The following is a 12,249-nucleotide window of genomic DNA, read 5'->3' on the forward strand; positions in this document are numbered from 1 at the left end:
CAAAGGCTCTTCCCTTTAAACATTAACAGAGCTGAACCCCAGGGGTTGCACACAGCGCTTGAAGCCTCTTAGTCCTCCAAGGATCCAGGAGGGAGCAGAGGAGCAACACCCATCGCACAACACAATACGCAGTGAAGAAGAGCCTGGTCCAAGCACCAACTTACCAGGTAGTCATCCGGCCGGATCCCAAACAGCTCCCGGAAATAGCGGAAGGCCACCGGCGCATAGGTTTTGAACCGAAAGTCATTGTAGTGATGAGCTGGGGTCAGGTTACTTCCTTCACTGATCAAGGAGAGAACCACACCCAAGTGTTTGTATTTATAATCATAGAATCACCAGGTTGGAAAAGACCCACTGGATCATCGAGTCCAACCATTCCCATCAATCACTAAACCATGTCCCTCAGCACCTTGTCCACCCGTGTCTTAAACCCCTCCAGGGAAGGGGACTCAACCCCCTCCCTGGGCAGCCTCTGACACTGCCCAATCACCCTTTCCATGAAATATTTTTTCCTGATGTCCAGCCTGACCCTCCCCTGGTGGAGCTTGAGACCATTCCCTCTCGTCCTGTCCCCTGTCCCTTGGGAGAAGAGCCCAGCTCCCTCCTCTCCACAACCTCCTCTCAGGGAGTTGCAGAGAGCAATGAGGTCTCCCCTCAGACTCCTCTTTTCCAGGCTAAACACCCCCAGCTCTCTCAGCCGTTCCTCATAAGGCTTGTTTGAAAGAGTCCTTAAGAAATGGCCCCAAAAGCAAATGCCCACTGCCTGGCAGCATCCAATGCGCCAGAGGGCTCGAAGCACCCACCCAGAAGGGCCACGCAGCCAGGCTGCGTTTGTTCCCACAACCGATGCAGAAAGGAAAGGTTCTTCTGGAACCCCAGGCACAGCCAAGGGCACGGGTTGGTCTGTAAGCACCGCACAGCTTTGCTCAGATCTGTGCCCACCATGCAGTCACTGCCCTGGTTTGGTGCCAGGGGTGTTAAGAAGTAACGCTGCCACCACCCACTGCCAAAGCACCATGTAGGGAAGAAAGTGAGCACCAACCTTGGGAAGAAAATACTTTCTACTACGTAGAAATCCTGCATGAGAACATCTCTTTCGGGTTTGGTGCTCAAGCTTCCAACCGTGTGCGTGATGCCCAGCTGAATGGCACCTTTCAAGGCCGATGATGTCGTCTGGAAAGGCAGAGAAAAGGAGTTAGGCAACGTAGCAGAATGGAAATGGGAGCAAAAGGAGGGAAAGAAAACACAGCCCTCAGTTTAAAACAGCTCTTTTAGCCAGGGTGTCTTACACCCACCACTTCCAGCTTCTGTTGCCTCTTTCTCATTGACTGACACGGCCCTGGCAATGGGAATACCTCTCCATCCCAACAGCATCCTGCTCGATCGCTGCACTCTCAGGGGCAGGAAAGGACCTGAGCTAGAACTGACACCCAGCTGGTCCTTAAAGGCCTGAATTCTAGTTCATCCTTCCACCACACGCCCTACACCCTGCAGGCAGAGGGGGAAGACATCCAGGGCCAGATTAGCTTGTGCCCCTAGGAATAAACACACTTCTAAACACCTTGGTCTGCCAGGTCTCAGAACTGTAGGCCTTGAAGCTCGTCCTTTCGCACAGAACTGGCTCTTCCATAGGACAAGGCAGGCAGGGCAAGCACTTAGTGGTGCTATCACATTCCTCTGTCTGCTTCTCACCAGGCTGTGGCTCTTTAACCCTACAGAGCCCACTGTTATTTTTAAATAAACGTCAGAGATGCAAATCCCACTGCATCCTCTGCTCAAACTGCCCGAGAACAACACAGGGCGGTGCTTATGTGACAGCTGCTCGCATTGAGAACCCCTTCTGTCTGTGACCTCATCCCAGACCATCGAGACGCGCTTCAGCCTCGCTGCAGCAATGGGCTCTTTCCCAGAACAGCCCAGCTGAGATCTAACCCATCACCTAACCCATAATCCAACACCACAAGGCTATGCAGCCTGTCCATTCCCAGAGCACAGATGCAGGAGCCCTGCTGCAAAGCCTGCTGGAAACACCAAGGCTGCGGAGCAGGCACGGGTTGGGTTTGCACTCTGCAGCTCAGACACCCCAACCGGCTCACAGATAAAACAGCTGGACCCAGCACGAGCTCCAGCCTCTCAGGATCCCGCTACTCTGTGTATTTTCCCTAAACTCAACAAAGCCCAGCCCCCTGCCTCATGTGAGAAATCACTGTGGATCAAAGCAACAGAGGAAACCTTGGTGTCTGGGGGACAAACATTCCAGGCCTCTTCCCCAGACACACATCCTCCACGAAGCCTGGTAAACCGACCAGGAACATCTCTCCCCCTTAACAGCTTTCCTGTTATCGTAGCTGCAAGAGATCCGCTCACAGTTCCCTGAGGAGAGAGCAACAAGAACTGGCAGCAGCTCCAGCCCGTTGGAAGACAACATCCTCTCCCACCTCAGCTCCCTCTTTGTGTTTGACGTTTACCTCGGTATGAGACAGGGAAGGAGGAGAACTCAACTCTGCTTTCCTTCCTCACTCTCTACAGGCCACAGCTGCAGGAAAACCGACCTCGGCTAAGCTCACTTGGCCTCGCTCAGACTCCCAGAACAGCCCTGCTGAGGAGAAACAGAACCCGCCGAGCCGGCGCAGCGCTGCTCCTTGTTTGTGAACACACAGTCACAGGGCCAGGTTGCCAAGGAATGAGGATTTTCTCTTCCACAGCCAGCACAAGCAGCTGAGCAGCTGACTGCCTGTTTACAACCACTTTTACAGAGCAAAGAATCCTAAAAACCAACTTACCGCCCCTGGAAAAGGAGGGGATGGCAAACAGAGAGGTTTGCCCACTAGCCTTGTCTCCTGATAAATTCCATGCAGTGTCCCACCACGTTTTGGGGACCCTGGTAAGGGACAGTGCAGGCATTTTCTGTTGGCTCCTAGCTTCTGCCTCCGAATGTGCTGGGAAACCAAAAGCCAGATCCCAAGCCTGAAGGCACCAGCGGTTCCACAGGGGCAGAATAACAAACGCTGCCTTCTGTAGAAATGCCATTTGAATTCCTCCCTTCCACTGCGATTCCCAGCACAGGGAGGGGCACCGGGATTAGAGATTTGGAACCAGAAGCTTCGCTGACCCAAAGTGGGGAAATGCCCAGACTGAGCCATCACTCACCAGTTTAATCTGCATCCCAGACACCAACCTCGCTCCAGAGAAACTTGGTTCCCTCTGAAGAGTTGGAGAGATGGGAATAGCAGGCACAAAATCCCAACATTTATAGTATTTTTTAGAATACCCCAACAACCTCCCCTTTGTAAAGTGAATTTCAGCAGCACCACAAGATCTGTAGGAACTGCTGTACCCAGAGAGCACCCAACGAACCCGAAGAGGCCTCAAAAGCATCACTAACAAGCAAAGTTTTGAAACAATCCCTCTTTAGAGAGGAGATGCTGAGCTGCACACATCCTGTCCTCTGGTTCCTTTCTTCGAGATCCTCCTCAGCAGCTCTCGCAGATGTTACACTGACACGCTGCTGCTCTGACAGTGCCTGCATCACAAAGATGAGAACAACAAAAGCCAAGCAAGCCGTGCAAGAGTCAACATACCTTTTTGTAGGTGGTTTCGCCCGTGGAATCCACTCCTCTGTGCCCTTTCTTTATCGTCTGTGAGCCTGGCTGCCCGGAAGAACCTGGCATCTAGGATGGGAGTAAAAGATGGTAAGAACCAAGGATGTAAACCCCAATTCAGAAGTGGATGGCTGCCCAGAAGCACACAGCCTCGTTTTGCTGTTCTCAAACAGGGAGCCCATCAAGTTTTGAAGCCACAGGTCACTGCACACGTGCAAAGGAAGGACACGGTGCAGCCTCCAGGACAGCAAAGGCATCAAAATGCCTTCCAAGAACCCACTGACTTCTGTGCGATTGAAGTCAGACAGCTAATTAAAGAGACATGCCTTCAGGGTTTGCTGTCTTCTAATCCCAGTCATAAGCTGAGAGAGTTGAGGCTGTTCAGCTTGAAGAAGAGAAGGCTCCAGGGAGACCTTGGAGCCGCTTCCAGTACAGAAAGGGGCTCCAGGAAAGCTGGGAAGGGGCTCCTGATCAGGGAATGCAGGGACAGGATGATGGCAAATAGTTTTGAGATGCAAGAGGGGAGATTGAGATGAGATCTTAGGGAAAAATGTTTTGCTGTGACGGTGGAGAGGCCCTGGCCCAGGTTGCCCCATCCCTGGAGGGGTTCAAGGCCAGGTTGGATGGGGCTTGGAGGCCCTGATCCAGTGGGAGGTGTCCCTACCCATGGCAGGGGTGGAACTGGATGGGCTTTGAGGTCCTTTACAACCCAAACCAGTCCATGACTCTGATCATCACAGACTGGCTCCAAGCAAGCCTGAACCTGTGCAGCGGCCACGATGTTTTTTGCCAGCAAGGCCAAGTCCTTGAGGAAACACGTCAGGAAGGCGGCAAACTCTACTCTGACTCACGCCACAAGAACTCACTTGACTCATCGCCTTCTGTCTGACACATGCAGTTGTTTCTCAGTCAAAACGACACGATCATCGTGCTCATGGCAGATCCGGGTGGTGTTTTGGTGGCAGGAGAATCACTCAGTTCCAGGACAAGCTGGGTTTTTAGGCAGAGATTCCCTTGGCAGGGACAAATGCTCCCATTTCCCAAGGGAAACGTACAGCTGATGGCACTGACTGCTGCCTGGTTATCCCTAACTTGAATGAGCCCGGAAAAACAGTTGAGAAGCCTGGAACCCAAACCAGCTTTGTTAGGCAGAGACTTACCTCAGGGGTGAGCGATTTTTTGAAGGTGGATGATCCTGTCAAAAGAACAAAGCCACACTCAGAAATGGTTAAGCATTATTAAGCATCACAAAAAGCCTGACACCCCGCCTCTGTCTGAGGGTTTTGAAGGCAGCTGAGAAAGCACTGAGTCACGGCTGATCCCCTTTCCTCTTAGAGCAGGGAGGATTTCTGCAGAGCCACAAGGAAACACTTACAGCCCTCGCCAGCCTTGCTGGCTCCTGTGTCCATGCTTCCAGCCAGGGCCTGCTCTCCTGCTCAGCACCCCAACACCAGGACTGTCTTGGGAGGTGGCATCAGCACCTTCCCTGCCTGCCGTGGGGTTCTGGGGTTTAGCAGGATCGTTGCCGCCTCTTAATTCAAACTGGGAGGGCCAAGCGCTGACCACACTTTATCCTACGATTCCTTCCAGAAGTTTTATGACAAGGCCGAGAACATCGACCCTTCTGCCTGAAGCCAAGCTCAGGGATTTTCCCAACTGCCCTAGGGTGAAATCTCTGCCAGGGGCTCTGTTATCTCTTATCTTTTCGGCCTGGATGTTGGGTTTTTCTGGATGCAGGAAGGAGATAAAGCCACTTCATGCTGTCCACAGGCACCCCAAAACCACAGCCAGGCTGGGGAGGGCATGGGGAGGCCAGGAGCTCCTAGGACGGGGCCACGGCTCTCGCCAGGCAGGCGCACAGAACAGTGAAGGGCTTTCTGCTCCACCTCGGGAAGCCAAAGAAGCTCCCTCATTTCAGACACAGCAATGGATTTTTTGAGGTGGGAGCCTTGGCCACAACCACATAAACCCACCCATACCCCAAAGCTACACCTGTGTGGTACCATGGAGTGAGCAGAGTGCGCTTCCCCAGCCTCCCATGGTCCGTGTGCTGGATGAATCTGGACAACCCACCATGTCGTGGTCCACGCTCGGCACTCCTCAGCGGAGCAGCCCCTCTCACAGGTGGGGCAACGGCTCACGCTGGGGTTTCAGCGAGCCCAACCGCTCCACAAAAGCTGCATTTCAGCTGGAGGAACAGAGGCACTGAACAGCAAAACCCTCTGAGCCCCTTATTACGCGATCAAAGTTCTTGTTTCAGAACAGATTACATAGGCGGAAAACGAGAAAATCCATGATAAATACTTTTTGCTGAACAAAGCGAGCACAGAGTGGTGGCTCCTGCTACCATCCCACCCCTTTGCCTCTTTTAAGGACAGAAAACTCTGTCCCAACAAGCTCCAGTTTGAAGTCTCTCCCAGCCACTCTCTCTGCCCCAGCGCACTCGGGGCTCTCTGGATCCAGCCCCACTTCACTCCCCACAAAACCATTTAAGGCTGGAAAAGACCTTTAAGATCAAGTCCAACCGCGAACTTCTCAACGCTGAGTCCCACCAAACTATGACCCCAAGTGCCACATCTACACCAGAATCACAGAATTATTCTGGTTGCAAAAGACCTTCAGGACCTTTTTGCACCCCTTCCCAAATCTGAGCCATCAGAGAGAAGAGGGAGCCAATCCAGCCTGAAGGATGCTGCAGTCACTCTGTGTGTTGCGATTAAACTGATAGATCTCAACACCACGACCTTGCCACGAGGCTTCTGAACTCACCAGGATCCACCAGGACACAGGGAGGGAGGAAACGTCCACAGCACCACAACAGCACATTCGTGTAATAACAGTTAAGCCTTTTTTTAAGGAAGGATTCCTAATTCTGTAAATCAACCCTCCAAAAGCCCCATGATTTAAGCAATCCAGCCTTGTCACCTTGGAGATTTGCTGTGTTAACATTTAATTATCTGTGCAAAACTGTATTCTGTGAGGATTTAACTGAAGCTCCCTCGCCAAGGCCGCAGCAGCTGATCCCTCCTCTGCCTCAACTGCATGGAACAAACAGGAAAAAAGCAAGAACAGGCAATGCTGGAAGCGCTGGCGTCCCAGAGCTCGGCTGGGCCACACCATGGGGTATTTTATCTTGGAGGCTGAACCGTGATTTTATGGAAGATGGACAGAACCAGCCCCTCCTCAAGACCACAGAGGCTTGGTTCACCCTTTCCCGTAGGGATACGAGAAGCGCTGCGGACCCTCCCAGTCGGGGCGCTTACAAGACAGGGTGAGTCAAGCAGGGAAAGCCGCAGTCTGCGGCTGGAGCGTCGCTCTGGTCCAAGCACACCCGGTTTCCACAGCAGGAAGCTCCCCCTCCCTCCCACTCCTTTCCAAACGAGTTTGCTGCTGATTGGGAAATAGGCGATTCCTGTCAGGCGGTGATAAAAGCGCCTGTTTGGGGCTGGGTGCAGGGATGAACCCACAGCTGGCAAGGTCTGCGTGGCTCTAAGGCCAGAATGAAGCTACAGACACATCCACTGCGCATCCTCATGCGAAAACAAGTGCTCGATTCCTAAAAGCTTCACCAGCCAAGATCAGGGCATAAAACTCAGAGGTTTCCATTTAAAAAAAGCTTCTGTTCTCTCCTCCTCTTTTCATGGCTGCGCAGAGGTAGGTTTGTGCCATCCCACACTGCTTGGAGAAGCAAAGGTGCTGAATTCAACAGCTTAAAGGTAACAACATGAAATCATCCCCCAAAAACTGCTATTCCTGCTTCTATTTAAAGTGCAACACTGTCAGCTCTAACTCCAACCTAGGATGGCAACTAGAAACGCTGCCTGAGCGCCTCAAGCAGTTAATTCCGGCCAAGGGGAACAGATCAGGGTTAGAAAGTCCTGTCCAAGAAGTAATTCATCGTGACCCAAAAAGCTTCCTTCTTTCTCTCTTTCAGGATTCCAGGAGCAAACCCTATGGCTGTTTCAGAGCTGTTTACTGGAAGCTGAATCAACCTGAATAAATAACTGCCTGCCTTCCCGGCCGAAGACACCCAGGATTGCTTCCAGCACCCTCTTACTGACCGAGACATAAACGCTGGGGCAAAGGAGGAGGAAAAGCCGTGGTGGTGGCACCTGGTCCAACAGTTCAGACAAATCCTCCCCTGGAAAGAGCGTGTAACAAGGCGCTCGGCTCCAATCCACGCTCGGACACCAATTTGGCAGAGCCTGGATCAGCACCCGCCTCACTCTATTTTTACCCCGAGCTGCTCAGGCAGATTCTGCCTGCGCCTCGTGTTAGGGACAAAAATATAAAGTGAAAACGTTAGCACACCCAAACGCAGCGTCAAGCTCAGCGTTCTGGCGTCGGAGCAGGGCAAGGCGAGTGCCAGGACACACCACACCGCATGCACCGCCCTTCCTCCCACTCCCAGGGTCATCCCAGCCAAACAATGAGAGAGGCAGCTGGGTTTCACCCAAACGGGTCCTCTCAGTGCTCAAAAATGGACGTTTTCACCTTCCTCGCCTGGCTTGCGCCTGCAGGCAGTGGCACCATCAGCCAGAGCACACGAGACCAAATCGTGGACCCACCAAACCTTCCCTGGAGGGCAAGTGGTACCTTGCAGACTCCACGGACACGTCCAAGCCACTGTCCGCAGAGAAATCCCAGCACACATTTTCTTCTCTGCCTGCAAATCTCTCCTAAAAGTCCCTTGGGCCCAGTCCCCGCTAATCCAAGGCCGCGGCTGCAAACGGGAGCGGCAGCGGGATTGCTTTTTGTCAGAGTGCAAAGCAGGCAAAAAGCGAAGCAGAAAAGCCCCGCTGGAACAATCCCGCTGGTGCGCAGAGGGATGCGGGGAGCCGTTTGGGTGTCAGGAGGGCGCTTACACAACACTCCAACCACAGCAGCTTTGGTAGGACAGCAGCGGCCAATTTAGGGGGAAAACACCCTCCAAGGTTTGTCAATCCTCAAAGCCCAGGCGGTTACAGGATGCAGCTTCGCGCCGCTGGGGTCTGGTCAATCCCCACAGCTCACGCGGTTACGGGATGCGGCACCACGCCGCTGGTTACTGGGAGGAAAAAACCATGCTTTGTTTCAAGCACAAATATGCAATACTTCTACCTCTTCGAAATGACACCACTGAGCAGCACAAAAAGCTGAGATCTAAACGAGGAAAAACAGAAAAGTTACAGGGTTGTGGGGGCAAGCGGATACTTCAGCCACCTGAATGTTTTGCAATATATTCAAACATTTGATAAGTTCCCCCGAGAAAGTTGAAGACACAAGAAATCCTCTTCCCACTTGTACAGGAAAGAAAGGGATGAACTTTGGGAGCAGAGTGCTCCTGAGCACAGCACCTCTAGTGCACGGTCCAATCCTCTGCTGCAGCTCCACAAGAGAACAGCCTGAATATTTTAAGTCAGCCTGAATATTTTAAGTCAGGAACCTCTGATGGAAAACTGTAGTTTGGCCTGACCAAATAGTCAGAGCCAACGCTCTTGATCCCAGCAGTTCGAGATGGAAGGAAATCCATGAGGCTACACAGCAACCTCTACCAGCGCTGCACGGGGCTCTCCAGAGGGAGATAAAACCCTTGGAACATTCGATCCCAGCCTGAAGGCCGAGCAGTGAGTAAGGATTGCGACATTCTCTGCATCAAGAGGTTTGGTTGATACGTTAAGGACATCAATCCAACAGCACCAAAGCCAAGACTGCTGGTGGATTCGGTTCCTCGCTAACGAGCTCTCGCCCATCAGAGGTGCCTCTCCAGGGTTATCTCCCACTGCCGTTAGCCAGGGGCAGCTGCCCATGATGGATTTTACAGCCCCAGATTAGTACATCCTCCTCCCTCTCCCTTGCTTTCCCAGCGTGGTGATGGAGGCGCGGGACGGGGTGCTCCGGGAAGTCACTGGATAGCGCTGACGTGCACATAAAAGCAAGCAGGTGACGCACTGGGAAAAGACCCAGGGAATGCCAGCGGAGACGCAATCTCGGTAACGTTATCTGGACACTGCTTGCTGCCCTGCAGAAATCGTAAACCTTTTCTCACCTCCCCTCACCAGAAACGACCACGCACTCCCTGGGGAGACAGCACACCCTGGTACAGAGAAACACAGCCTGTTGTGAACACAGGAGAGCGGGACAGAACCATGGAATGGGTTGGAATGAAACTCAGAGCCTATCCAGTCCCACCCCTGCCATGGGCAGGGACACCTCCCACTGCATCAGGGGCTCCAAGCCCCATCTAACCTGGCCTTAAACCCCTCCAGGGACGGGGCAGCCACCACTGCTCTGGGCAACCTGGGCCAGGGCCTCCGCATCCTCAACAGTAAAAACATTTCTTCCCAAGATCTCTCTCAATCTCCCCTCTTGCGGCTCAGAAAAATTCCCCTCATCCTATCCCTGCCCTCCCTGATCCAGAGCCCCTCCCCAGCTTTCCTGGAGCCCCTTTCAGCACTGGAAGCTGCTCTAAGGTCTCCCTAGAGCCTTCTCTTCTCCAGGCTCAACAACCCCAACTCTCCCAGCCTGGCCTCATAGAAGAGGTGCTCCAGCCCTCGCATCATCTCCGTGGCCTCCAACAGATCCACATCCTTCCCGTGCTGAGGACTCCAGAACTGGACACAGGCTCCAGATGGGGTCTCCTCAGAGCGGAGCAGAGGGACAGAATCCCCTCTCTGGCCCTCCTGGTCCCATGGCTTTGGATGCAGCCCAGGACAGGTGATTTCTGGGCTCCAAGCACACGTTGCCAGCTCCTGTGGAGCTTCAACCCCTGCAGCACCCCAAACTCTTCTCCTCAGGGCTGCTCCCAATCCATTCTCCCCCCAGCCTGGATTTGTGCTTGGGATCGCCCTGATCCCCGTGTAGGACCTCGCACTTGGCCTTGATAAATCTCATGAGGTTTACACAGGCCCCTCTCCAGCTCAGCCAGGCCCCACTGGGTGGGACGAAGAACCGGTTTCCATGCACATCATTACCAGCATTTTCCAAGTGCCCACGAGAGCACTGAGGCCAGGAATTACGTCTGGAAATCAATAAAACCAACCCAAAAGCAGCAACTCATCCAGGTTTTCCAGGGGGTCAGTCCATTGAAAGGCAAGCTTTACAGGATCTACGCTGGGGCTACAAATCAAATAATAACTGCTCCGAGCATTCCTTTTCCCCAGGGGAGCGTGCCAGCAGCCCCCATCCCAGCCAAAGGATCATGGAAACTGGGATTCGCATCCCACCTGCTGCACTTTTGCCTTAACGGGGGGGAAGATCAGCAATCCTCTCCCAGAAGATGAGGATTCAGGTCAGACAGAACGTATCCACCTGCCCTGGGACCGCTCAGCTTCTTAAACAAGGCAGAGTCCGCTGGGATGCGGCAGGATCCTATTAATCACTGTGATTGCAGAGTAATCAAGAAAGGACAAGAACAATTCTGATGCTTTGTTTCGGGGAAAGGAAGCGCCGCTCTGGAGAAGGAAGCTCTGGGTAAGCAGTGGGAAGCAGCATTAATGCCCCTCTGTCTCACAAAAGGCTTTTTGACCCCTCAAGCAAGACAGTGGGGAGGAAAACCAGACACCGAGCAGCCCCGCCAACACCACCCGGTGCGGCTGGAGGGAGGAGGCGCAGCTTTTACTTTCCAAAGGGAAATGCAGTCACAATTCAGGAAATGGTGCTCGAGGTCACCAGGGGCCCCCCAAAACCACACAGTTCTCACTCGCTTTCCAGTGGACGCTTTCCCAGTTCAGCTCTCCTCGACAGACAAGGTTTCTATTCGTAGAATTATAGAATGGTTTGGGATAGAAGGGACCTCAAAGATCATCTAATTCCAACCCCTGCGCGATGGGCAGGGACACCTCCCACTGGATCAGGGGCTCCAAGCCCCATCCAACCTGGCCTTGAACCCCTCCAGGGATGGGGCAGCCACGACTTCCCTGGGCAACCTGTTCCAGGGCCTCCCCACCCTCGTCGTGAAGAAATTCCTCCCATGCCTAAGTCTAAATCTGCCCCTCGCCAACTTAAAGCCATTCTCCCTTGTCCTATCACCCCCACTTTATAAAGTCCCTCCCCAGCATTCTTGTAGCACCTTCAGGTCACTGTAAGGTCTCCCTGAAGCCTTCTCTTCTCCAGCCTGAACAACCCCAACTCTCTCAGCCTGTCCTTGGATGGGAGGTGCTCCAAACTCGGTTTCCACTGATTTAGATGACTGGGATCCATTCTTACGGTCACCCTTTCCATCTTGAGAAGAAGAGGCCTGGCCCCTCACTGAGGTGGCATCGCATACAGATATAACTCCCACGGCACCAAAGGAACAGCAGGAGTTAGGGTGACAGGCCCAGCTGCGACAGGAACCTGTGGCACCCAGAGCTCCCACAGAGAAGGGCTGGGAAGAGGAAGATGTTTATAACGGAGCTGGGGCTTGGAGTCACTCGCCAGTCCTGTTTCCAGCTTGAGGATGAAGAGCTTTTCAGATGTTCCTATTTAACGAACTCACCTTCCTGCTCGCACACTCAGTCTCTGCGAGGTGGAATCGGGAAAGCATTGTCCCTCTTTCACCTACAGGAAAGCTGGGGAGGGGCTCTTGATCAGGGAGCGCAGGGACAGGACTACGGGGACAGTTTTGAGCTGCAAGAGGGGAGATTGAGATGAGATCTTAGGGAGAAATGTTTTGCTGCGAGGGTTT

At 53.2% G+C, this 12,249-nt stretch overlaps 2 protein-coding genes across 5 annotated transcripts in view; both read right to left on the reverse strand.

Moving 5' to 3' along the window:
- The window catches only part of PSMD4 (proteasome 26S subunit ubiquitin receptor, non-ATPase 4), a 116,169-nt gene that overhangs the window by 22,039 nt on the left and 81,881 nt on the right, over positions 1–12,249 (reverse strand). The gene's annotated exons all lie outside the window — the stretch shown is intronic.
- The window catches only part of PIP5K1A (phosphatidylinositol-4-phosphate 5-kinase type 1 alpha), a 29,002-nt gene that overhangs the window by 13,192 nt on the left and 3,561 nt on the right, over positions 1–12,249 (reverse strand). For 3 of the 4 annotated variants that reach the window (XR_011339256.1, XM_069878651.1, XM_069878649.1), the window contains exons 2-6: positions 8,703–8,744; positions 4,763–4,797; positions 3,582–3,671; positions 1,043–1,173; positions 165–282 (exon numbers count right to left, since the gene is read on the reverse strand). Coding sequence is in view for 3 of the 4 variants with exons in the window: in XM_069878651.1 (XP_069734752.1) it covers positions 165–282; positions 1,043–1,173; positions 3,582–3,671; positions 4,763–4,797; positions 8,703–8,744 (416 nt within the window). In the remaining variant the exon portion in view is untranslated. The remainder of the gene's footprint in view (positions 1–164; positions 283–1,042; positions 1,174–3,581; positions 3,672–4,762; positions 4,798–8,702; positions 8,745–12,249) is intronic. The other variant, XM_069878650.1, reaches the window with a different exon arrangement.

Source organism: Phaenicophaeus curvirostris, chromosome 29, assembly GCF_032191515.1.
Source record: "Phaenicophaeus curvirostris isolate KB17595 chromosome 29, BPBGC_Pcur_1.0, whole genome shotgun sequence".
NCBI lineage: Eukaryota > Metazoa > Chordata > Aves > Cuculiformes > Cuculidae > Phaenicophaeus > Phaenicophaeus curvirostris.